This window comes from Hippocampus guttulatus, chromosome 14, assembly GCF_054856545.1.
Source record: "Hippocampus guttulatus isolate MCC_2025c chromosome 14, RoL_Hgut_1.0, whole genome shotgun sequence".
Classification (NCBI taxonomy): Eukaryota; Metazoa; Chordata; class Actinopteri; order Syngnathiformes; family Syngnathidae; genus Hippocampus; species Hippocampus guttulatus.
In genome coordinates this window covers 5,120,677-5,146,633 of record NC_141274.1, presented here as the reverse complement: position 1 = coordinate 5,146,633, position 25,957 = coordinate 5,120,677, and the positions used below count along the sequence as shown (strand labels likewise).

At 41.8% G+C, this 25,957-nt stretch overlaps 2 protein-coding genes across 3 annotated transcripts; one reads left to right on the top strand and one right to left on the bottom strand.

Annotated features, from left to right (window-relative positions):
- Nucleotides 1-248: 248 nt before the first annotated feature.
- Nucleotides 249-9,209, bottom strand: LOC147194593 (arylsulfatase I-like). 2 transcript variants are annotated; one of them, XM_086129312.1, is made up of 11 exons: nucleotides 9,084-9,209; nucleotides 7,608-7,795; nucleotides 7,252-7,391; nucleotides 7,023-7,172; nucleotides 6,867-6,941; nucleotides 6,574-6,748; nucleotides 3,690-3,926; nucleotides 3,399-3,545; nucleotides 2,306-2,450; nucleotides 1,721-2,121; nucleotides 249-1,328 (listed from the first exon to the last, which is right to left on the bottom strand). In XM_086129312.1, exons 2-11 carry the CDS (start codon nucleotides 7,788-7,790, stop codon nucleotides 897-899), a joined length of 2,085 nt encoding a protein of 694 aa, XP_085985438.1. In that variant the 5' UTR covers nucleotides 7,791-7,795; nucleotides 9,084-9,209; the 3' UTR covers nucleotides 249-896. The 2 variants fall into 2 exon arrangements, with proteins under 2 accessions (XP_085985438.1, XP_085985439.1); XM_086129313.1 differs by having other exon boundaries at nucleotides 1,721-2,097.
- Nucleotides 9,210-11,232: 2,023 nt separating this feature from the next.
- On the top strand, nucleotides 11,233-25,451 carry LOC147194592 (uncharacterized). The gene is made up of 11 exons (XM_086128274.1): nucleotides 11,233-11,407; nucleotides 13,229-13,284; nucleotides 13,435-13,565; nucleotides 13,630-13,724; nucleotides 14,330-14,504; nucleotides 15,177-15,217; nucleotides 15,294-15,366; nucleotides 15,450-15,839; nucleotides 16,421-16,936; nucleotides 17,841-17,896; nucleotides 25,188-25,451. Exons 1-10 carry the CDS (start codon nucleotides 11,303-11,305, stop codon nucleotides 17,888-17,890), a joined length of 1,632 nt encoding a protein of 543 aa, XP_085984400.1. The 5' UTR covers nucleotides 11,233-11,302; the 3' UTR covers nucleotides 17,891-17,896; nucleotides 25,188-25,451.
- Nucleotides 25,452-25,957: the final 506 nt, after the last annotated feature.

Below are 25,957 nucleotides of genomic sequence, written 5' to 3'. Positions count from 1 at the left end.
CCTAAATTGAGTATTATTCATGAGCTGAGACAGGCTGCTGCTCATCATCATGACCGTGAATGACGTCATCTGTCTCTACACAAGTTGACTTCTAGCAAAACTAAAATATTTATCTGGCACCCCCTAGTGGCCAATTGATGTGCCCGTACACCCCACACACAGACACAAAAACATACTATATGTGCGAGTTACGCTCAAACAATTGATATGTGTTACACATGAAAAGACATGTTGGTTGGGTGGGGGCAGGCATGTTTAATAGACATTTTACACCGACATCACCCGATGGCAATAGTATTGTAAAAAGTACTGAAAACAGTTCTTGTCAGGACAATAAATATTTGTGGATGAAGAAAAGCACAATGGTTGCGAATGACAATGAAACAAATGTTTGTCACTCACAACACAATAGAAAGAATATAGTGTGGTAAACAATCCACATTTCAGAAGGTGTGTCACAAATCTAAAAAAGAACAGTCATCTGTTCGACTTAAAATAGGAACATTTAGGATTCATCCAAAAAGTGTGCAGCCCGATTTAAATGTTAACTACTCAACACTCAGCCTGAGTGTTTTTTTTTGATGAACAAAGTAGCCGTTGAGAACCAATAGTATTATGAACAAAAAATTGTACAAGTGATTTATGAGGGAGAAGAAAAAACGGTACTTCTTGATTAAAATTTTATATTTTCAGAGGCAAATTCTTTTATATTTGAACTTAGTGGAATGTTTTTTATGCTTTATGTTTGAGAAACAATTTAGTAAAAATGTTTTCAAGAAAAAGTACATTGACAATACTGTTACTATTTATTAGGGGGGAGGGAAAAAGATTGGTCCGCATTTAGTCACTGTATTTTTCCTATATGTTGTCCTATGTAATTGCTGTTGTGATATGAATCAAATGCGACTGGACATGATTCTGGTGTTGAGTTTGTGGAAGAACGCCTTGAGCTTGCACAGTCTGCATTTTTTGTTCTTCTGCTGGACCTTCTGTTGATACGTCTTAGCTCGATCCAGGTCTTGATCTCGGTCTCGTTCCTGGATCTGATCAATCCACGGCACCCAGGCGCCACCGTGTTGGTCAGGGTGGGCGCGCGGGTCATCGGGCGGGAAGTGGACAGGCACGGCGGTGCGGTTGTAGTGGGCGAGGCGTGCCAGTAGGTGGCGCACCACCTCCGGGCGCTGGCGGGAAAGGTCCAAGCGCTCATAGGGGTCGGCGCTAATGTTGAAGAGCCAAATGCTTTTGACCCCCTCACTGCCGTTTTGGCTCCGTCGTGATGGCAGCGCTCGCTCCAAGTTCCACCAGCGGCCCGCCAGTGTCGGCAGGACCTGCTCACCCCAAGAAATCAGCAGAATAAATCTAATTCATTTAAAGAAATAACTTTTTCAGAATATCTTGTTCCACACAGAAGTAATTGGAATGATTAACACTAACAATTTTTTTTCTCAAAATACTTTTGCCTTTAAATAGAGCACTTCACCCCCCCCCCCAAAAAAAAACAATTTACAAAAACATTTTTAAACATTACTCAAGCAGATTTAGGGCGCAAGACAGACTACACCCAGAACTTTTTCTTACTTTTTTTTGTAAAAAAATAAATACCCCCCCCCCCCCCCCCCCACCCCCTTCAAAGAATATCCCACCAAAAAAACAGATTTCCCGTTAAAAAAAAGAAACATTTGAGAAGTTAAAATCCGAATTAAAAATAGTGCGCGTGTACCTGCGGCGGGACCCACTCTCCATGTCCGGGGTCTCCGGTAAGCAGTTTCCAGTCTCCGACCCTGATGGCCGCCTGGACCGAGGTGTCCCACACGGGCAACTCAAAGAGCTCGTTGCTGCCATCTGCAGGCTGAGGAGAGCGTTTGGCCTTGACGCGTGACTGGAGCTTGCTCTCGGGCCATGACAGGTTGTGCTCTGGATACGTCGTCCTTCTGGACTTGGACGAGCGAGCGATGGTCCGGTCCGGGCGACCTTTGACCTTGGAGTACAACTTTGTGGCTCTGGACTTTGATGACTTGAACGCAGACTTTTGCTTGGGCCTTTGCTTCAGGAATTTCTTCTTTTTCTTTTGCTTCTTCTTCTTGGTCTTCTTGAATCCTTTGGCGAGAGAGCGAGAGCCTCCTGTTCAACCAAAACTCTCGTCATCAGACGGGAATTTTTATGTCGGTCAACACTGGTTTACAACCAGCATCTTGGGCGAAAACTCCCATTTGTGACCTATACTGCTCGTACTCCTGGATTTTTGACACCAACTAAATGTGTCTTTTTAACCCACCGGCCTGATTCTCGCACGTCACAGATTTACCTTTGGCTCCACGTGGCACATCCCCACCGCGGGTGGGTGTGGGGGCCTTGTGTAGAGGGTCAATGTTGTGCAGGATCTCCTGGCGAGGAGACACTTTGCCTTCACTGATGGCGCCCCAGACGTCAAAGCCGTCCAGACCGTGGCTCTGCGGCGAAAGGAAAGCATGTGCAAACAACCTTGGTGCTCACGGGCCAACTTTGATTTTCAAGACGGACACAAGGGCTTTCATAGATGGGGTAGGGAAAAAAAAGTCTATAATTAAATTCATAGTCATTTTTGAGGATAACTCAGAGTATTGTTTGTATGAATATTCTTTATAGTATTCATAATCGATTTTTTTAAATTGGATCAATGAACACAAATATGAAAATATACATTTAAAGTATTATAGGATTCATGCTTATGTAAAAGCTGAATGGAGTGTGCTGAATATTGTAGCTTATGCTTGAGTATAAATGCCGATCGTGTACTTTGTGCAAACCTGTTATGTCAAGCATATCAAGTCGACTTTCGGCTCACAAGTCGTTCGTCTTGGCTGCTTGACTTGTGGAAGTCTCTATTTATTTTTTCCCCAAGGCAGTCTAAAGCAAAAACTACTGTCAAGACGTGTGTGGGCGAGCCAGCTTCCAACTTCGCTATGTGAGATGCGCCAATAACACTCCAAAATTTATGTTTCATGTCAACCCAAAAGCATCCATGAGCTCCATTTTTTGTGCACCGCTGACATCTGAGGAGTGCATTCATTTCCATTACTGTCAAACATTTTACTGGTACGGCCACGGTGGAAAACGTGCCAACAATCCGACACGGCTCGCTCACACACAGATTGAAATTTTATTGCTAGTCACCAAAAGCACTTTCAAGAACAAGCAAAAGCTTTGACAGCTTCATAAAGTTTTGCGTAGCATTGTCATTTTTTACATTCTTTTTTTGTTGTTGTTTCGACCTAGAAAAAGAGTTGCAAAATGATTGGCAGAATTTTTTTTTTCCAAGAATCAAGATGAGAAGGATCTTTTTCAATAGCTATTGTTAAACTTGCTTTTTTTTCTCTAGCTTTTAGTGCATGAAAAGTGGTCTTGTATTCGTGACTGACCTGGCTGACGTTTCCTCCAGCGAGCGCGAGCAAGGTCGGGAACCAGTCGGTGATGTGAACGAGAGCGTTTGACACACGCCTCCGCCGCCGAAGCAACGGGCTGTGCACAAACGCCACGCCGCGGATACCGCCCTCCCAGTATGTACCCTAAAAATCACAACAGCACATCATATGATCACTGGTACGACTTTTAACCTATCGTGATGGCATGAAGGTGACTCATAGCGTAATGTTTCGTCGTGCTGTTTTCTTTGCCAGTGTACGGTGGGCCGCTGGGTGTTTTCCCGTTACCTTTCGCCCCCGTAGCGGCCAGTTGCTCCCGCCCGTGAAGGGCTGCGCACCGTTGTCGGTGGAGTAGACGATGACGCTGTCGCGGTACAAGCCCGACTTGCGCAGCGCGTAGGTGACGTTGCGCACCGCCTCGTCCACCGTTGACACCATGGCGGCGAACTTGCGTCGCGCCACGTCGGCCATGCTGCGGTACGGGTAGATGTACGACTTGGGCGGCTGAAGCGGCGTGTGCACCGCCTGCGCAGTGAGAAAAAAAAAATTGGGGAACAAACTAAAGAATAGCAAACTCATGACAATAGGTCATATTTATTTTAGGATATTTTTTTTTCAAATATAATCACTAATATAATTACCGTATTTTCCACACTAAAAGGCGAACTGGATTATGAGGCGCACCTTCAATCAATGGCCTGTTTTGTCATTTTTTTTCCATACATTGGACGCGCTGCTTTATAAGACGCAATCTACAATGCACCCACTGGATAGAGCTACACTCAAGGAAACACCAACAGAACGATCAGATGTCAGTAAAACTTGTTTAACTCATTGAATACCACCCCTTTTCACTGGAGCAACCCCCTCAATCCCTCACATTTTACTGAATTTCGACTGATTTGCAAGGCCCACAGAATTTTCTGTCCTATGGCTATATATACATGCAACCTGTCAAAAGAAAGGTGAGACTCTCTTCTTTCAGCAGAAAAAAAAGTTTGTTTCTAGCTTTCTCCGTTCGTTGGCAATCAGCATTAGAAAACTGCTAAGTTAGATGGAAAATGCCGATTTTCTGCAGAAATCCAGAGAAAATGAGCTTTTTGTAAAAGCATGCATTTCAAGCATCATTTCAAGTTTTACACTATTTTTTGCTTTTGTGGCAGCTCAAATACCTCAATAATGTGTTCCTCCTACAAAAGAACATTACAAATAATGTTTTTGTCGCAAAATAATTTATTTGCACACAACAAAACTATTGAACTATGAACAAAAGTGCAGCTGTGGAGAAGATGGTTCTTGGCTTCCATCCAGTTTGTCACCACATCGATTCATCCCACCACGTCCAGATGCACGACCTATAAATTATAGAAACATAAAAAGTTGCAAATATATCTTGCTGCAGAGTGAGGTACAATCATTTTATTTACCTTTCTTTCCACCACCAAAGCGAGGAGTCGTCATCTTTTGGCTTCTGGTTGGACAATCTGCAATGTATAGAAGTATGTACAATTACCACACTTTTATTTTTCTATTTTTTTTTATTGTTGCTTTCCACTTACATTTCAGCATCTCTCACACACACACACATACATGCTCGCACACTGCTATTTACACCATTCATTCCACGTTGCTCAGCATCCAATTTGAAATGAAATGGAATATGAATTTAACACTAGTGGTTTTAGCAGAGCTGAGCGGACCAAATGTGTCCTGTTTTTTTTGTTTGTTTTTTGAAAACCTATGGCGACGTGCAAGTCAGCGCATTTTTTCATCCACATCTACGAGACGCATCAACCGTACATAAATGATGAGTGTTACTGGCAACTTCATAGTATAGCGGGGAATGTAGCGGTACATAAAAGTGACTGAGGAGGCATAAGAAGTGATGAAGTTTTGAATGGGAACTTGCAAGCTAGTCAGCAGTTACCTCCTCGTTCCAGCGGCTCTGGCGAGGACTCTCAGCTGCTTTCCGTTATGTCCGAAGGCACATATTCGTCCGACATCGCGATCCAAATCGCTCTCCAATTCATCGTTTTCGCCGTCGTCTTTACCAGACGATTCCAACGAATCGCTGACGTGTGCCCGGCGTCGGCCATGCGAAGCAATGCAGCCTCTTTGCCGACATCGCTGGAAGTCGCCGGGGAGACGATTTGTGGGCGACGTGGGGCATCGGGAGGCACAAAATGCTCTGCCAAGCGATGATCGCTGACGTGGAGCAAGTTCATCTTCATCAGATGAACTCGAAACTCGGCGTGAGCTATGCGGGCTGCGTGTACACGTTTGTGCAGGCTGACGTTCGTTTGACGGGTGCCGCTTTCGATTAGTGACGGAAGCGTCATTTTCTCTTCCACACAAACACCATCTCCTTTGTTGTTTTGTTTCGAGGACGCTTTTATACCGAAAAAAAATCATTTTTAGTTAGTTATTTCCTTTTCTCCATCGTTGCTAGTTGCTAATGTTCCAATCCACTATCCACATATGCCCCTCCTTCACTGTACGCCCTTTCTACTACTTCTGCTGCGTGATCCTGGTTGATTTTTGCACCACTGCCACCCGATGGTCATTTTTTTGCTATTTAACATTGCCGTCAAGCCTAATCCTGTGGTGAGAAGTTGCATTGGACTCTCTTGCACCCTCCCCCCATGAAAACACGTGATTGACGTATTAATCCGTCACGGGGAGGGAACGGCTATGCGCAAATTGACGTATTTATACGTCAAAGGGTGTAAATGAGTTAATAAAGCAGCGATACAGTTCACTAAACCAACGGCAAGTTATAACATTGACTCGTTAACGTTGAATTCTCTTGCCGCTGCTCTATTTCCGTGTTCAACTGCGTAACCGATCGCCTTAAGTTTGAACTCAGCGTTGTCAGCGTGTCTCGAGCAAGGAGCCATTTTGGGGTCGAAATATTACCGTAATGACCATAAACAAGGCGCATCGGATTTTAAGGCGCACTGTGAGCTTTTAAGAAAATGGAAGGCTTTTCGGTGCACCTTTTCGAGCGGAAAATACGGTATGATGAATTTTAAAGTCTATATACTTTCAGAGACAGAGGTTACTACAGTGGACGATTAATCAATTAATCATGTTATCAGATTACAAGGTGCAAGAAAGGGTTAACAGAATAAATTGTGAATGTTTTGGGGGGTTTTTTTGGTGACTGACCTACCTGCAGGGAAAGGAGCAGGAAGATTGGTTGGCGTGTGGGATCATGACTCTGGAGGATCTTGCGAGCTCGCTGCGTGAAGAGTGTGGTGGAGTATTTGCCCTCATGACCCCAGGCCACGCTCTCGTTGTCGTGGAGGTCGTAACCGCACAAGCCGGGGCCGTCACACGACCCGTAACTGCACACGTGCCACACACACATGCGCGCACTTGAGTCACAACGTTACGTCACGTGGTGAGTGACTCGTGTTGCGACATCCAAAAACTTGAAAACGTGAAGATCCCAGAGGCAAGCACCTGTAGTAGTCCACACTTCCTGTGAGGGATCCAAAGAAGGAGTCGAAGCCTTTTCTGGTGGGCAGGCACGCCTTCCTGGAAGCAAGACGTTGAAGCCGAGTCAGACTTAGCGATCGGATTGTTGCGCAGGTAAGGACTTCACTGCTGGGCGCTCACGTGTAGAATCCGAGATGCCACTTCCCCACCATGTGCGTGGCGTAGCCGGCCTGTCGCAGCCTTTGCGGGAGCGTGTCCAAGTGCGGTGGTAGGCAACTGGGCTGGCTTGGCCTAATGATAGAGTGCTGGAGACCCGTGTGGATCTGGTACCTGCCAGTTCCAAACAACACTCGTGCGACACTCGAGTATGAGCAGTGTACCAGTACTTCTATAAGTAGTGCACTCGTACCTCCCGGTGAGTAGCTGGCTGCGTGAAGGCGTGCAGATGGGCTGGACGTAGTAGTTCTCCAGTTTAACGCCCTCCGCCGCCAACTTGTCCAACGTGGGCGTCTTGATGCTGGGGTTGTGGTAGCCGATGTCGTTGAAGCCCTGATGGGGAAAAGTCCACAGGTCGTTGTGATCGGCATCAACATACAACACAGACTATACCTGTTGTCACCCCGCCCTATGTACAGTGGCGCCTTGAAACCCAACTGCTTGACTTGCAGGTTTTCTATCTGATTTTATTCTAGCGCACTTCAGACCCCCACTGCTAGATGGCAGCAGCAGGCTTTACAACATCTGGCCACCGCATTTCACACCCACCTGATCGTCGATGAGGATGAAGATGATGTGTGGCTGCTTCTTGCCACCCTTCGCCACCGCGGTGTCGTTCTCTACATCGTCTTTCCCGTCAATGCGACGCTCGTCCCGATAACCACAGCAGCCGAGGTGTAGGCGGACAACAGAGAGCAGCACGAGCAGCGATGTGGCGGCGGCGGCTTGCATCTTTACTGCGGGGACCGAAAACACAAACATCGGATTTTAGGTGAACGCACGACCAGAGGGCACACCTCCAAAAACACTTTCAGCCAACATTCTTTTCTTTTGTTTTTGACGGCTTCCAAAAGAGGGAACAACGTCAGCAGGGGCTCTTAAGAAAAAGAATGTACCCAAGAAGTGATGTCATCACTAGTTAGCTTGTTTTTACACTTGCGTGAGAAAAATAGTCGTATTATTTAGGACATCGAATATATTTTAAAATATATTCGTGTTTTTTTTTCCAGAAAACAAGATTTTAAAAAATACATATCTTTGTTTTTCCAGGTATTTGGAAAACATTACAAACATCTTAACGTTGCTAAAAGTAAAGAAAAAAAACCCTGCAATCAGTCTCCAAAGTTAATGTGGACATCTGTACTTATAACCACTTCAAACTCTAAAATTATTAGAACATTTTCAGCAATTGTTAGGATTATTTGGACATGAAGCATAGCAGAGATGTCCACATAAATTTTGGTGAAGATTGGTCGCAGTTTTCTGACATCATGTGAGACTGAGCTTTTTATATGTAGAGGAAAACTTTTGACGCCCACAACATCCAAAATATTATGGTGATCATTTAATTATCTTCATAAGCTGAAGAGGGCATGAGTACAGATGTGAACATGAATTTTGCTGACAACCGATCAATTTTTTTTCAGACAAAGCGACATTATTCTATTTAACATTAAGCCTTTTAGACTGTCCCTATGTAGACAAACAATGGGCTGGTGACCAGTCGTACACGGGACTCATACAGACAAATAATTGACTGGTCATCAGTCAGCCCATGTTGCCACTGAGTGGACTGGTCCCCAGCCGGTGTCAAGGCACATAAAGGACAATCAATGGATTGGTCGCCACTAAATGTGAAGGCACTTACAAGAAAAAAAACTGGGTGTAATATTGACAAACATTTGAGTGGTAGCAGTCATTCATTGAGCACATGTAGACACAAAAAACTGGTCGACAGTCTTCCATGAAGCGAACAAGCATGTTGGGGAATTTGAGAGGAAAAGCGCACACAAGTAAGAACATGCAAAAACCACGCGCACAGACGAGATTCGAACACAGACCTTCAGAACTGCAAGCCAAACGTGCTAACCACTAGTCACTTAAATGTCATGCATTTATCACAAAATTGTGTTTTTATTTAATTAAAGAGATGACACCACATCTGATCTGACGTGATACAGAATGAGATTAATTCCAGCCATCTGTCAATCAAGCAAGCAATCAATTAGTCAATCAATAATATACCTCGATGTGGACCCAAAGTGAGTCACTTCATTCTCGTTCTTGCTGTTCGAAGTTCGCCGAGGACGCCGCCGCATGTCCTCAAGTTTCCAGCCGAACTTTTCCTCCTTCCCAAAAACTTCACACTCCCACTGGAAGAAAAAGAGAAGAAAAAAAAAATCCACAATCGTCAAGTCAAACGAAATCGTTTAACAAAAATTCCACATCGATCCGCCGAAATAAAGGTTTTGCAGAGGACTCCGAAGCGGCAAAATAGCAACGTCAAAGCGCAAATTCCAAGTATATTGTTGCTGTTAACGACAGAAATAATCATTAAAATATCCATAGGTGGACTTTTTGGTTGATTACGACCCGTTAAAAAAATGTTAGTAGCTCCCGATGCTTAACGGCTAGATAGCAAATAGCACAAATTAGACGGCCACGCAAAGCGGGTTTTTTTTTCGTTTTGTTTACGGCCACACAAAGAATAACCTCAAGCTTTAATTAATGTTATATTTACAGTAATACTGACAAATCACAGCAAAGTGTAAATTATTTTGAAAAGTAAAACCGGGCTATATATCCGCCGCAGCTGCCGGTGTCTATTTTTTCCGAGTGGGAAACTTGATCTTAAAATGAATCTCAAAAAGATCTTTTCACGCCGTTTTCCACTTTCCTTTACTTTTTCGTGGAAACTAACACAGAAATATTGAATGTTTGAACATTATGTGCTTCTTGGTTTTAATATGAACGAATGCTGAATACGTACGGTAACAAGAAACAGGCCATCTGGCAATAATGCATAATGCATGATGCATGTAATAACGAAGCACATTCAGCCTAAACCAAAGCAAACGTATTTCCAGAGCACTTTGAATAGCAACAGGCTTGAGCAAATACCTGTCAAATACACAAAATTAATTCCAATGTTGTAGAGAGTGCATATATGTTACTTGTACCATAAGCACACAATTAATTGGGTGATTAGATAACATGTATTGCAAGAATAACAGAGCATAGCTGGACAATGGAATCCTATACTGTTTTAATTTGCTGCATTTAGCTGATGTTGTGGGTAAAATATTACAAATGTTCTTTTTAAACTGGATGTTTTAAGTATCTTTTGCACTGTGGTTAATACATTATTGTTTTTTTTAAGCGTGCTACTGAGTGTGCTCAGTGTTCAAATCTGCAGCGTGTGCATATTTCAGTGATACAAAACATGTTAGAGAAAGAATGTGCTGAGTGATTTATTGAAGGGGGAGCATTGCCAGATCTCCAGGTGTCTTCACAGTAAGGAATTCTCAAATGTCACGTAAAAATGCCTCCAAAACGAGATCAGGATTTCTATGGATGATTTACCTGAACATTAAATGCAAAACAACAACCTGATTGACATCTTAATATCTCTGGGCAATTTAACGCTCATCTTTAAACATCATGTGGTCACCTTTGTTGTATTGTTATTAATGATCGTTTTATTGTCTTAGAATTGAATTATAATTAATGAACAAATAACTTATACATTTTATTTAGTTACTACATGGACTTCACAGTGCAGAGGTACCGGGTTCGATTCCACATCCGGCCTTCCTGTGTGGAGTTTGCATGTTCTCCCCGTACCTGCGTGGGTTTTCTCCAAGTCCTCCGGTTTCCTCCCACATTCCAAAGACATGTACGGCAGGCTGATTGAGCACTCCAAATTTTCCCAAGGTGTGAGTGTGAGCACGGATTGTTGTTCGTCTCTATGTGCCCTGTGATTGGCTGGCAACCTGTTCAGGGTGTCCTCCGCCTACTGCCCGAAGACAGCTGGGATAGGTTCCAGCACCCCCCCCCCCCCCCCGACCCTTGTGAGGATAAATCGGATCAGAAAATGGATGGATGGATGGATGAAATTTTATTTCGTAAATAAATTATTCTTGTACAGAATAGCAAGTTGGCTTCCAAAGATGTTCCGTTTCCAACACCATTTCTACACAACAATAATTAACGTTAATATTTACCTTGTCATGATTGCCGTTGCAAAAATGAATAATACCACATTGTTATTGTGTGTCGTGATTAATAGATATCGTTAACAACCTTCTTTGATTGACCCAATGTTACTTCCGCGTTTGAGTGATTTGGCTTAGGAAGACTACAACTCCCACGATGCATCTCGATGTGAAGCGAAGTGTGTTTTAATCTAAAGTGAAGCAGCAGGGCCTCCTCTGGAAACAATTCAAATTGATGTACTGTTCGTCATGTCATGCAAGGAAGACTCGTCGCTGCTCTTTCTCATTGTACAGCATTTAAAGATGAAAGGCTTGCTGGTCGCCGCTCAAGTGCTGGAGGAACATGTGAGCCAGGTAACCAAAAAAAAGGAGAAAAATATTTGACATTTTTTAATATCCGTTTTGCGTGCGTAACAACTGCTGTCATTTTGCTGAATCATAGACCGGCGACGAAGAAAAGGGACAAATAAAGGTGAAATAAATGTGAAATTCGAGTTCAAAAGAGGGTTTTTAATCAGGCTTTCTGGAAGGACTAGAAAAAGACGTCCAGTTGTAGGTGTGTGTCAATTAACCCCTCACTCCATCCACCGACCATTTCCAGCTAGCTATCGCTAACATTGCCAAGTTTGACCAACACAAAATCGATGTTTATCTGTCAAATATCGACCTTTTATATTATTATGGAAGTGCACCCGTTTTTGATACGGCATCATGTTTCTCTTTTTCCCCCCATGTGTACAGCAAGACGATTTGTAAGACATATGGATGGATCGATGAAGGGATTTTCTAACTTCACAAAAATGTTTTATCTATTTCATAGAGGTGTTCATATTTATCTATTAATCGACCACAAACCGAATATCAAATTAAGCGAAAATTCTTCAAATCATTGAGAAATGATTTGAAGCCATTGTTTAACTTAACATTGCTCAAAATGTTCAGATTTCAGCCTCTCAGGAATTCTTTTCTGGTGTCTGTAGTCCTAAATAAAAGCGGACTGCTCTTTTGTTTCATCAGAACAAGAGGTTTGCAAACATCTGCTTTTACTTTGGAAAACAATGACTGAATCTGTTTCAAAATGGTTGGTGAGGACAACATCATTCACTCTTGTGTGATATTGCTTCATTATATTTTTTTCATCACTTAACAATATCCCATAAAAATACGATTGGTTTATAAACAGTAATCAGGAAAAAAAATACGTTAGGAATACACCTGAATGTTCCCATTTTGCTGGGTTCCAAGTTATGATAGACTTAAAAGTGTTAAAGGAGGGTATCTTGTTGCTGGCTCCGAAAGCACTTGTTGTGGAGAGTAAAAACACGACGACTCGCCTTGGTATCCTTATTTACCGCATCTTCTCAATTGGTAACTGCAACGTGAGCAACATGTCAGCTGTCCATGCCAGCATCTACGCCACAATGGCCGAGTTTCCACTGATTTTGGCATCCCAATCCACGGTCGTGGTTTCAGCACATCGAGGCCCAGTTCCACCGAGTAATGCAGGATGTTATGAAGTACTTCCATGAACAACAGCCAGAGCGATGGCGCTGCTGGAGGCTTCACCAGCTATTACGCAAGTACGATGTGCTCATGGAATTGCTTATGGGACTCTTCGAACTGTCTGAACTGGAAAAAGCAGACCGCCTGCCGTCCCCCAATGGCCTCTGCTATGGGAAGATATCCGAAATGATGGAAAGGATGCTGGCTGAATTCGACTCCGCTAATTCTTCATTCCTTTTAACCCACATTTTCTTACGGAAACGTCTGACGTCAGTGTGCACCGCATGAGCCATTTCGCCCCTCTTCGCCAGACAAAACAGGATTTTCCTTGAGAACAGTTTATCCATGCACCGATTCCCAACCAGGACACCTGACCCCGCTGCCATCTATAGAGGACACTCCTGACACCGAAGCCACAGTGACGGTCTGCCACCAACCTAATGACTGATTGTGTTCCTTTACCATGAAGCCCCTATTCCACCAAGCAGCGAAGAATTACGAGTATTTGCTCAGGCAGCGAATGTTGCGTCTTCGTCAAAGTTCGTTAGGATTCGGTCACAATCGCAAATGTTAGCGAAACGTTTGCCGGACTGCCCCAACATGAGCTTTTTTCTGTTTAAATGTAGAACTTACTGCACCGCTGTAAGCCCATGCCAATTTGTTTTTGTGCAGGTAGAGATGCCCAACACGAGTCTGAACCTACAAGACATCTACAAAGGCTGGATGAAGTAAGCAGAACTTGAAATTTAATCTTGCCCACAAAATGACTCCTGCCATCGCCAACGCAGCACAAATAATACATTGCTAAGAAGTATGCTAGTGGCAACATGCTACGGGGCAATAGATTGAGCGTTTTTGTATGTTGTGTTGGTGTGCAGGCTGTGCTCGAATAAGCAGCATGGCGAGCAGTCTGCTGATGAATTTGAGGCGCCCTGCAAAGTTGAACCTGAAGGTGGCGCTGATGAGAGGCCCTCGAAAGACAACAACGTGGATGTTGAGGCTCTGCTTGGTATGCCCCCCCCCCCCAATAGAAGTGTTTGTGTTTTGTTTGTAAAAGTTGACTTTTGATTTAGCTTCCAAGACAGAAGACGTGGAACGCTCCAACGGATGCGAGCACAATGGCTGCCGCTCACCTCCACCTGAACAGGAAGAGCAAACACAACAAGAGGTAAATAAAGTCCCCAGAAATATACCAGCTATTGATGCTGAAAAACTTTATTTAAATTGTCAACCATCCATTAGAAATTGCAACTGTATGGCAATACCAACCCGTATTGTGATTCTGCTCCTATAGTGATATCAGAATATGATGAGTTCCTCAGCCATCCCCAGCCCCGAAGTGAATGCTAACTGTGCACATATGCTCAAATAACTTTGGCTTCATCAGGCGGAAGCGGCAGAGCCCCAAAGTTTGAAGTTCCGATTGATTGCACATGCATAGTTGCGCTCCACTGGCCGTAATAATGGCGTGGGTGTGGTTGCGTGAGTGTGTGTGCGTGCGTGCATGCATGCGTGTCTCAGTCAACCACAACAGTACACTTTCACACACACGTCTGTCTCGCCTGTTTCCCCTGCAGATGATCTCCTTTGTGTCTGTACAGATTATTGCCATCAGTTGGAGCAAGCGCCACCATTCGGGTGTCACCTTGCTCACTTGGCTAACTTGCTGCTGCTTTTTCAGAACTTTAGTGCCGTACGCACAAGTCAAATTAAAGCAGAAACCTGTTAAGGAGCAGTGAGGGTTAAATGCTCTTTGTTGTCATCTCCTTCCAGCAGCCTGAAGTCGTCATGGATCCCCCGTTGGAGTTGAGTGTCAATCAAACAGAGGCAACGGAAGCAACCAACGATTGCTCAGGCGACGGAGGCGATACAGAGGGGCAAGAAAATGAAAATGGCTTGAAAGAGCACCGAGAAATGTTTTCCGCCAGTGATGTCCCGCCTCTTGCAGGTATTATCGGCCAATCACAGGCCCGGAAAAGATGCCCTACGCACGCACAACATCCTCTTTGGCGCCAAAACTCGCAAGCGCCAGTGAAGAGGTCTAATTTTAAAAGGGACTCTTTCAAATGACTCCTGTAATTTTAAGCATTTTTTGACTGGAAAAAAAAGATTTAATTCTCTCTCAAAAAAAAGATTATTTTAAAAAATATATTTAATTCGACCTATACTTTTTTCACATCCTCTTGTAAAATTACGACGCTATTTTCGCGATATTGTGCAGTTTCTCTCGGAAAATAAATAAATATTTCATTTCCAAAAACTACAAGTTTATCCTCTTACGGGAATTCTACTACTTCCTTCACTTCCACTTGTAAAATTTTCAAGTTTGTGTTGTAGTGTTATGGTTTTCAAAAAAAACAAACCAAAAAAAACCCTTAATTTTGAAAAATACTGGATTATTCTGGCAACTTTTTTTTCTTGAACAAATTCATCATTCCTGGAAAAAAAGAAACAATATTATTATAATGTCACACCTTTTTGATTTTATTGAGAAAGAATATTTGAGTTTCTTCTGGAAAAATGATGACTGTCGTTGGAAAAAAAAATACCGTATTCTTGTAAAAAGCCCAACTTGATCGGTAAATCTAACTTCAAAATCCAACCATTCATTCGTGTTTAGACGCCGACATCATGACTGAGCCGGACAAAGAGGTCGCCGAGGTAACAAACACTTATGAGGATGTAAACAGAACAACATTAAGGGCACGGTGTTGACTTGAGCGCTTGTGTTGAAAAGATGGAGGCCAGTGTCACAGCCCAGTCGGAGCAGGAGGACAACCAGATGGGGGCGCTGGAGTCTACCGATGAAGGTTAAAACCAATCTGCTCGTAGGCACGTGATAACATATTTGTATAATCTTCCGCCATTTCAAACGAAGTATTTTTTTTTCTAGACAAGATGGCGGCGGAACAACGAGACCACGTGGATGTCGCCATCACCCTTAACATTGACTCTGGCAAAAGTAACGCTCCTCTTGACGAAGAAGTGGCAACTCCCAAAAAGAAGAAAAAGAAGAAGACAGCTCTTGAGGATGATCAGGAGACAGAGCAGGCAAATCCGGTACAAAACATGAAGAAAGGCAAGAAGAGGAAGAAGGAGGAAAAGGATCATCAAGAGGTGGAGGATGATGTGGCTGCACCGGAGGAGAAGAAGAAGAGAAAGAAGAGGAGGAGGAAGAAGGAAGAGGAGGAGGAAGGAGAAGGTCTAGGGACCAAGGAGGTGCCGTGTGATGAAGGAGTAACAGGAGGCGGCGCAGACCTGCAAGAAAAGCTGAAGGAACAAGGTACAAAAACAAAGAGATGCTCGTTTCTAATTTAGGGCCACGTTGAAAAGAGAAATATGATATGAAAACAGTGAAGTTGTTTTGTAGAGGGAAAAAATATATATATTTGAAAAATATGACTTTATTCTTGTAAGAATGTATTCATGGAGTTACATTTGACTTGAAATTACGTTTAAAAAAATAAAATAAAATATGAATTGTTGAAAAACAATTATGAAAAATCATCCTCGAAGAAAATGACATGACTCTTGAAAATCTCACTATTCTGAAATATATACAGTATATTTGTTACAGCTGTCGCTGTTGTGAAAGCGCTATATAAATCTGCATGTATTGTATTGTATTGTATATTGTTCGGAAATATGACCATTCTTGAAAAAGATGACTTGGGAACAAAATTACATTCTTAGAAAATCTGACTAATACTTGACGAAAGATGGACTTATTCTTTTTGTTTGGGAATTTTCATCCATTCTTGGAGGGGGGGGGGGATTGTGGAATGAAAAAAAAAATTGTTCAACTTTGAAAAAAGAGTCGTAAGATGACAGGTCCATGACTTACGTAGTTGTTCTGTCCCAAAGATAGCACCACTTCTCAGCTCTCCTCCACCCAGAAGCGACGTCGACGGAGGAGGCTCAGACTGAAAGAACACACCAGGATGCAAAAGCAACCAGACGCAAGCGAGGAACACCAAACACTGCCGCCTGAACCCCTCAAACGAGACGTGGGTGACGTCACCTTGGAAGAGGGTGCGCCGCACGAGAGGATGATGAAGACCCAGGAAGAGACCCCCTCAAAAGAAAACCAGTCTTCTACCAGCATCACCAAGAAAGACAAAAAGAAGAAGACGGCAGCCAGTGAAGAGAAGGTTGACGATGCTTGCAACTTTTTGGAGGCTCTGAGTCAGAAGAAGAAGAAGAAGAGAGCAGCCAATGAGGAAGCAGTTCAGGATATGGGAAACGATGGGAATGCCAAAGATTTATTGGAGGTGAAGAGAAGGAAGAAGAACAAGAAGAGGGAGAACGAGGAGGAGGAAGAGGAAGATGCCCAAAGTCGCGAAACTCCTGTTTGCAGCGACTCATCCGCCAACAAGAAGAGTAAGATTCATTTCTAATTTAGTTATAATTGTTTGAGAATTTTCACGACTGTTAGTTTATACAGTCATACCTCGGTTTTCGACCATAATCCGTTCCAGAAGGCTTTTCGAAAACCAATTTGTTCGGAAACCGAAACAACGCTCTTACAAAACAATAATCTTTATTGAACACGTCTGCTCACAATGGAACACTACACGAGGAAGCGTCACTTTCTCGTCTACCCGAGGAAGTGTCACTTTCTCGTGTAAGGAAGGCGAGAGGAGTCAAGTGGTGCATTCAAGTGCGCTCAGTTTGGTCGAGAACCGATTTTCGTCGATCCGAGGCATAAAAGTACTCGAAATTTTTGATTGAAAACCGATTTGGTTGAGAACAGAGACGTTCGAAAACCGAGGTTTGACGGTATTTCGTTTAGAATTTTGTTTTTTAAATTTAAAATTTTAATTAGTTTTCCAACAGGGTTTTTTTAATTACTTAATGTTTTTGAATGCTTTGTTTTAGTTTCGTTTTACTCTGTTTTTCTTTTTATTTGTGTATTTCTTTTGTGCAATATTAAAAAAAAACCACGGTAAATATTCTATAGTCAATACTCAACAAATATTTTGAGAGCAACCATCCACGAGTCAAATACAGGAACTGCGTAAGAGTCCACAGACTTTGAAATACAATGAGTGCAGGCATAACGTCTCGGTCTCGCTTTCTAGCCCTTATTTGCCGAGTTGCCAACTTCTAAAGTGCATTTTTGGATTGAATTCCAGTTTGAACTATTAACTCCAGGTCGTTTGTGAACTTTTTTTTTTCCTTGAACAATCCAATGTTTGCGATTGACCGACAGTGAATGTCTTTGATGTCTATTCTAACTGAGTCTTAAAAGAAATGGAATCATTTGCAGCTGTTTCTGTTGCAGAGAAGAAGAAGAAGGTGAAGGGCAAAACAATGGATAATGAAGACACTTAACTCACGGTAAGATGTAGCACTGCAGATCATAGCAGAACTCGAACCACTGCCCCCTAGTGGTTTGGAATGACATGGGGATGACCTCACAGCTGTCCCACTGCACATGCTCTGGAGTTGTAGTAATGATCATATGGCATAATTTACGGACCTTTGGAACATCTTTTTCCCCCCGCATAAATGACCATGTACAGTAAGGTGTTTTTGGGCGAAAAAAAACGACCATGTATATAATATAGTAAGGCGTTTTTAGCCGAAAAAAACGACCATGTTTCGTAAGGCGTTTTTAGCCGAAAAAAGCAACCATGTATAGTAAGGTGTTTTGGGCCAGAAAAAAAACGACCATTTATAGCAGGGGTGGGCAAACTATGGCCCGTGGGCCGGATCCGGCCTGTTGGTCTTTTTAATCCGGCCCGCCGAAGATTGGTGCACAATTAAGGTTTGATTGCATTCATTTCCTTTGGACTTTTAATGACAGGTATTTCAACACCAGGTGGCGCAGTTACTTCAAGTTGCAGAGCACAGGGAGGGAGGGGAAGATTAAGAAAGAGGGAGAGAGTAATGACCATGGAAGGGAAAGTGATATGTATCTGATTAAACGAAGCGGGTAACAAAGTACGAAACATTCACGAGACGCCTGGAGTCGGAAAGACTCAAATCTACGAGACTTTGAAAAACAAGGAAGCGATTCTTACTCAGTCCGATTCTGGCAATTTCCATGCTCAGAGTGAATTGCTTGTGGCTCGAGTAAATGAACATTTCCTAGAATGGTTTGATTGTTATCATGTTAAAAACTTTCCGCAAACTGGACCGCTAATAAGAGTCGGAGAGCAGTCAAATGTGTAGAGCGTGAACAACAGGGGCCTCAGTACACATCCTTGAGGAGAACCGGTGCTGAGTGTGATGGTGGAGGAGAATGTTACATTATTACTGGCATACAAAGACATTGTGCTATCTTTTTTATTTTCTATTTCTATTTCTAACTTTTGGCCCAGCCCTCCACAATATTTTCTGCTTCTCATTTGGCCCCCCCGGGAAAATAATTGCCCACCCCTGATTTATAGGAAGGCGTTTTTAGCCCCAAAAAACGACTATGTAAACAGAGTAAGGCGTATTTAGCCGAAAAAAACCAACCATGTACAGTAAGGCGTTTTTAGCCGAAAAAAACGACCATGTATTAGAAAGGCGTTTTGGGCCGAAAAAAAACGACCATGTACAGTATAGTAAGGCAGTTTTGGCCGAAAAAAAACAACCATGGAAGTAAGGCATTTTTTGCTGAAAAAAAGGCGTTTTTAGCCGAAAAAAACGACCATGGATAGGAAGGCGTTTTGGGCCGAAAAAAACGACCATGTATAGTAAGGCGTTTTTAGATGAAAAAACCGACCATGTAAGTAAGGCGTTTTTTGCTGAATAAAAGGTGTTTTTAGCCCAAAACAACGACCATGTATCTGAAGGCGTTTTGAGCTGAAAAAAAACAACCACGTATAGAGAAAGGGGTTTGGGCAGAAAAAAACGACCATGTTTAGTAAGGCATTTTTAGCCCAAAAAAACGAACATGTATAGGAAGGCCTTTTGGGCTGAAAAAAAACGACCATTTATAGTCAGGCGTTTTGGGCCGAAAAAACCGACCATGTACAGTATAGTAAGGCCTTTTTGGATGAAAAAAACAACCATGTATAGTAAGGCGTTTTTGCCCGAAACAAACGACCATGTATAGTAAGGCGTTTTTGGCCGAAAAAACCGACCATGTACAGTATAGTAAGGCCTTTTTGGATGAAAAAAACAACCATGTATAGTAAGGCGTTTTTGCCCGAAAAAAACGACCATGTATAGTAAGGCGTTTTTGGCCGAAAAAAACGACCATGTATAGTAAGGCGTTTTTGGCCTGAAAAAAACGACATAGTATAGTAAGGCGTTTTTAGCCCGAAAAAAAAAAGACAGTATAGTAAGGCGTTTTTGCCCCGAAAAAAACGACTATGTTCTATGTGGTGCTTTGGCTCAGTGGTAGAGTGATGGAGTGCCATACCAGAGGTTGAGTGTTCGATCCCTGGTTGTTGCAACAATGTCTACTCTTTAACCACCATATACAACTTATTTGAGGAAAAACACAAAACAACCCAAAGGTTCATTGCGGTGAATTAGCTCAGTGGTAAAAAGCTGAAGTCCCAAATCCAGCCGTCGGGTGTTCGATTTCCAGTGTTTGCAACAAGGTCACATTTTTCTTTAACCACCATTTGCAGCTTTATTGAAGAAAACACAAAACAAATTAGAAGTTATGTGGTGGTGTGGCTCAGGGGTAGAGAAACCATGTCCCAAACTAGCGGTTGGGTGTTCAATCCCCAGAGGTTGCAACCATATCCATTCTTTCCTTGACCAACATGATAAATCCGGCTTATTGAAGTGGTTTTCTTTATATCGTAAGGTGTTTTTCGCCGAAAAAAACGACCATGTATAGTAAGGCGTTTTGGGATGAAATTTTTAGCCGAAAAAAACGACCATGTATAGTAAGGCGTTTTTAGCCGAAAAAAACGACCATGTATAGTACGGCGTTTTTGGCTGGAAAAAAACGACCATGTATAATAAGGCGTTTTTGGCCGAAAAAAACAACCATGTATAGTAAGGCGTTTTTGGCCGAAAAAAACGACATAGTGTAGTAAGGCGTTTTTAGCCCGAAAAAAATGACATCATATAGTAAGGCGTTTTTGGCCCGGAAAAAATGACATCATATAGTAAGGCGTTTTTGGCCCGAAAAAAACGCCAAAGTATAGTAAGGCGTTTTTAGCCCGAAAAAAACGACATAGTATATATAGTAAGGCGTTTTTAGCCCGAAAAAAAAACGACATAGTATAGTAAGGCGTGTTTGGCCGAAAAAAACAACCATGTATGTATAGTAAGGCGTTTTTGGCCGAAAAAAATGACAGTGTAGTAAGGCGTTTTTAGCCCGAAAAAAACGACCATGTATAGTAAGGCGTTTTTGGCTGGAAAAAAACGACATAGTATAGTGTAAGGCGTTTCTGGCCGAAAAAAAACAACCATGTATAGTAAGGCGTTTTTGGCCGAAAAAAACGACCATGTATAGTAAGGCGTTTTTGGCTGGAAAAAAACGACCATTTATAGTAAGGCGTTTTTAGCCGGAAAAAAACGACATAGTATATAGTAAGGCGTTTTTGGCCGGAAAAAAAAACCATGTATAGTCAGGCGTTTTTGGCCGGAAAAAAACAACCATGTATAGTAAGGCGTTTTTGGCCGAAAAAAAACCCGACCATGTATAGTAAGGCGTTTTTGGCGGAAAAAAACGACCATGTATACTAAGGCGTTTTTGGCCGAAAAAAACAACCATGTATACTAAGGCGTTTTTGGCCGAAAAAAACAACCATGTATAGTAAGGCGTTTTTGGCTGAAAAAAACAACCATGTATAGTAAGGCGTTTTTGGCCGAAAAAAACGACCATGTATAGTATGGCGTTTTTGGCTGGAAAAAAACGACCATGTATAGTAAGGCGTTTTTTGCCGAAAAAAACGACCATGTATAGTAAGGCGTTTTTGGGCAAAAAAAACGACCATGTATAATAAGGCGTGTTTGGCCGAAAAAAACAACCATGTATAGTAAGGCATTTTGGGCCGAAAAAAACGACCGTTATAGTAAGGCGTTTTTAGCCGAAAAAAACAACCATTTATAGTAAGGCGTTTTTAGCCGGAAAAAAACGACATAGTATATAGTAAGGCGTTTTTGGCCGGAAAAAAAACCCATGTATAGTCAGGCGTTTTTGGCCGAAAAAAAACAACCATGTATAGTAAGGCGTTTTTGGCCGAAAAAAAACCCGACCATGTATAGTAAGGCGTTTTTAGCCGAAAAAAACGACCATGTATAGTAAGGCGTTTTTGGCTGGGAAAAAACGACATAGTATAGTAAGGCGTTTCTGGCTGAAAAAAACAACCATGTATAGTAAGGCGTTTTTGGCCGAAAAAAAACGACCATGTATAGTAAGGCGTTTTTGGCCGAAAAAAACGACCATGTATAGTAAGGCGTTTTTGGCTGGAAAAAAACGACCATGTATAGTAAGGCGTTTTTGGCCGAAAAAAACGACCATGTATAGTAAGCCGTTTTTGCCCGAAAAAAACAACCATGGACTGTATAGTAAGGCGTTTTTGGCTGAAAAAAACGACCATGAATAGTAAGGCGTTTTTGGCCGAAAAAAACGACCATGTATAGTAAGGCGTTTTTGGCCCGAAAAAAACGACAGTATAGTAAGGCGTTTTTGGCTGGGAAAAAAACGACCATGTATAGTAAGGCGTTTTTGGCCGAAAAAAACGACATAGTATACTAAGGCGTTTTTGGCCGAAAAAAACAACCATGTATAGTAAGGCGTTTTTGGCTGAAAAAAACAACCATGTATAGTAAGGCGTTTTTGGCCGAAAAAAACGACCATGTATAGTATGGCGTTTTTGGCTGGAAAAAAACGACCATGTATAGTAAGGCGTTTTTTGCCGAAAAAAACGACCATGTATAGTAAGGCGTTTTTGGGCAAAAAAAACGACCATGTATAATAAGGCGTGTTTGGCCGAAAAAAACAACCATGTATAGTAAGGCATTTTGGGCCGAAAAAAACGACCGTTATAGTAAGGCGTTTTTAGCCGAAAAAAACAACCATTTATAGTAAGGCGTTTTTAGCCGGAAAAAAACGACATAGTATATAGTAAGGCGTTTTTGGCCGGAAAAAAAACCCATGTATAGTCAGGCGTTTTTGGCCGAAAAAAAACAACCATGTATAGTAAGGCGTTTTTGGCCGAAAAAAAACCCGACCATGTATAGTAAGGCGTTTTTAGCCGAAAAAAACGACCATGTATAGTAAGGCGTTTTTGGCTGGGAAAAAACGACATAGTATAGTAAGGCGTTTCTGGCTGAAAAAAACAACCATGTATAGTAAGGCGTTTTTGGCCGAAAAAAACGACCATGTATAGTAAGGCGTTTTTGGCCGAAAAAAACGACCATGTATATAGTAAGGCGTTTTTGGCTGGAAAAAAACGACCATGTATAGTAAGGCGTTTTTGGCCGAAAAAAACGACCATGTATAGTAAGCCGTTTTTGCCCGAAAAAAACAACCATGGACTGTATAGTAAGGCGTTTTTGGCTGAAAAAAACGACCATGAATAGTAAGGCGTTTTTGGCCGAAAAAAACGACCATGTATAGTAAGGCGTTTTTGGCTGGGAAAAAACGACCAGGTATTGTAAGGCGTTTTTGGCCGAAAAAAAAACAACCATGTATAGTAAGGCTTTTTTGGGCGAAAAAAACGACCATGTATAGTAAGGCGTTTTTGGCCCGAAAAAAACGACATAGTATAGTAAGGCGTTTTTGGCTGGGAAAAAAACGACCATGTATAGTAAGGCGTTTTTGGCCGAAAAAAACGACCATGTATAGTAAGGCGTTTTTGGCCGAAAAAAACGACCATGTATAGTAAGGCGTTTTTGGCCCGAAAAAAACGACATAGTATAGTAAGGCGTTTTTGGCTGGGAAAAAAACGACATAGTATATATAGTAAGGCGTTTTTGGCCGAAAAAAACCCCATGTATAGTAAGGCGTTTTTGGCCGAAAACAACAACCATGTATAGTAAGGCGTTTTTGGCCGAAAAAAACGACCATGTATAGTAAGGCGTTTTTGGCCGAAAAAAACGACATAGTATATATAGTAAGGCGTTTTTGGCCAAAAAAAACCCCATGTATAGTAAGGCGTTTTGGGCCGAAAAAAACGACCATGAATAGTAAGGCGTTTTTGGCCGAAAAAAACAACCATGTATAGTAAGGCGTTTTTGGCCGAAAAAAATGACCATGTGTCGTAAGGCGTTTTTGGCTGGAAAAAAACGACCATGTATAGTAAGGCGTTTTTGGCCGAAAAAAACAACCATGTATAGTAAGGCGTTTTCTGCCGAAAAAAACGACCATGTATAGTAAGGCGTTTTTGGCCGAAAAAAAACAACCAGGTATAGTAAGGCGTTTTTTGCCGAAAAAAACCCGACCATGTATAGTAAGGCGTTTTTGGCTGGGAAAGAACGACCATGTATATATACTAAGGCGTTTTTGGCCGAAAAAAACGACCATGTATAGTAAGGCGTTTTTGGCTGGGAAAAAACGACCATGTATAGTAAGGCGTTTTTGGCCGAAAAAACCCCCCATGTATAGTCAGGCGTTTTTGGCCGAAAAAACCCCAACCATGTATAGTAAGGCGTTTTTGGCCGAAAAAAATGACGCCTGACTATACATGGCCGTTTTTTTTTTGGCCCAAAACGCCTTACTATTTCTGGTCTTTTTTTTTCAGCCCCAAATACCTTACGATATACATGGTCGTTTTTTTTCGGCTAACAACGCCTTTTTTTCGGCCCAAAACACCTTACTATACATGGTCGTTTTTTTCGGCTAAAAAGGCCTTACTATACATGGTTGTTTTTTTCGGCCAAAAACTCCTTACTATACATGATCGTTTTTTTCGGCTAAAAACGCCTCTTTTTGGGGCAAAAAACGCCCGACTATACATGGTCGTTTTTTTTTTTTCCGGCCAAAAACGTCTTGCTGTACATGGTTATTTTTTTCGGCCCAAAACGCCTGACTGTACATGGTCGGTTTTTTTCAGCCCAAAACGCCTTCCTATACATGGTCGTTTTTTTTGGCTAAAAACGCCTTTTTTTTCTAGCAAAAAACGCCTTACTTACATGGTCGTCTTTTTCAGCCAAAAACGCCTTCCTATACATGGTCGTTTTTTTGGGCTAAAAACGGCTTTTTTTTTCGGAAAAATCGCCTTACTATAAATGGTCGTTTTTTTCGGCCCAAAACGCCTTACTGTACATGGTAGTTTTTTTGCCCAAAATAAGCGACCATGTACAGTAAGGCGTTTTTGGCCGAAAAAAAACTACCATGTATAGTAATGAAAGGAGACAAAGTCCTTAAAAAAACGGCTAAATTAACCCTCAAAATTAAAAAGGTCAATAAATAAAAAGGAAGTATAAGAGTGGGAACCCTGTCTTGGAGAAGTATATCATTCTGAGAAGAAATGACCTTCTTTCTAAAAAGGTTTTATTTAATTTTACATAAAAAAGACGCAATAACCATTGTTGAAAAGATTCACTTACTTACTTCATTAGTAAAAAAAAAAAAAAAACTAGTAGAACTATACAAAATAACTTTTGGGAAAAAAAAGACTATTCTTGGAAATATGTACCTTATTCTCGGACAAAAAACAACCCAAAAAAATTCTCTCTCAAAAAAAAGGAAACCTTAACTCTGTGTATGATCATATTTGTGTTTCAGTGTGTCTGAAGAAGACGACGTTGGACCTGAAAAACACACAACGACAAAGCCTATTGTACTTTAATCACTCCTATTGAAATCTTTATTTTTTAAATGCACCACAGTATTTTGTTTTTCAATCTAGACCGTCTGACACGTACATCCTCCATGTTTTTGTGTTGAAGAAATTAATTCCGTTAGCTACTGGCTGAATGATCATTTATCTTGATTTTACTCCAATGTCACATCTCAAACCACTGCATTAAAGGAGACGTGAAAAATTGAGTTTTTAATCTTTGAGACAAATATGTGCACATTCCAAGAATGTGCCCAATTTTCAAGTGTGAAATTAAACAACCACAAGTTTTTTTGATTTTTTTTCTTTTGTGTTTGGCCATGTGAAGCGCCAAACCACTACATGACTCAGCAATTAAATTTGGCTGGGCGAGGAAATTCTGCATCAGCCAATGATGAAACTACGGAATCCCTCTTAGCACTCCTTTTAGCGTTAGCTTCTAATAAACATGTATTTGATCACTCTGTAACATTGTGGCCACAAAAACCCTTTCATTCACCTTTGCGCTGGCTTGTTTTTCACAGTATTGCTCTGCTTCTGCTCGCATAGGGATCGTCAAAGTAGGCGCCATCTAGTGGTATGTACAAGAATTAATGAAATGTTCATTACCTTGGCTTCAATTTTTTTGTTCTGAAGACACCTGAGAACTCTTTGAACTTGTGGGAAAAAAATGCAGTGGAATGAAACCTTCAACGTGTACGGTTTTGTTATTTTT

What these genes read in the sequence shown, in the direction of transcription:
- LOC147194593 (XM_086129312.1), bottom strand. Translation starts at nt 7,790, where the DNA reads ATGCAAGCCGCCGCCGCCACATCGCTGCTCGTGCTGCTCTCTGTTGTC. An exon ending in GGAAGTGTGGACTACTACAG is followed by an intron (nt 6,749 to 6,866) that starts GTGCTTGCCTCT and finishes GCACGTGTGCAG; the next exon opens with TTACGGGTCGTGTGACGGCC. An exon ending in TCCTGCTCCTTTCCCTGCAG is followed by an intron (nt 3,927 to 6,573) that starts GTAGGTCAGTCA and finishes CTCACTGCGCAG; the next exon opens with GCGGTGCACACGCCGCTTCA.
- LOC147194592 (XM_086128274.1), top strand. Translation starts at nt 11,303, where the DNA reads ATGTCATGCAAGGAAGACTCGTCGCTGCTCTTTCTCATTGTACAGCAT. An exon ending in ATCTACAAAGGCTGGATGAA is followed by an intron (nt 13,285 to 13,434) that starts GTAAGCAGAACT and finishes GTTGGTGTGCAG; the next exon opens with GCTGTGCTCGAATAAGCAGC. An exon ending in CTCATCCGCCAACAAGAAGA is followed by an intron (nt 16,937 to 17,840) that starts GTAAGATTCATT and finishes TTTCTGTTGCAG; the next exon opens with AGAAGAAGAAGAAGGTGAAG.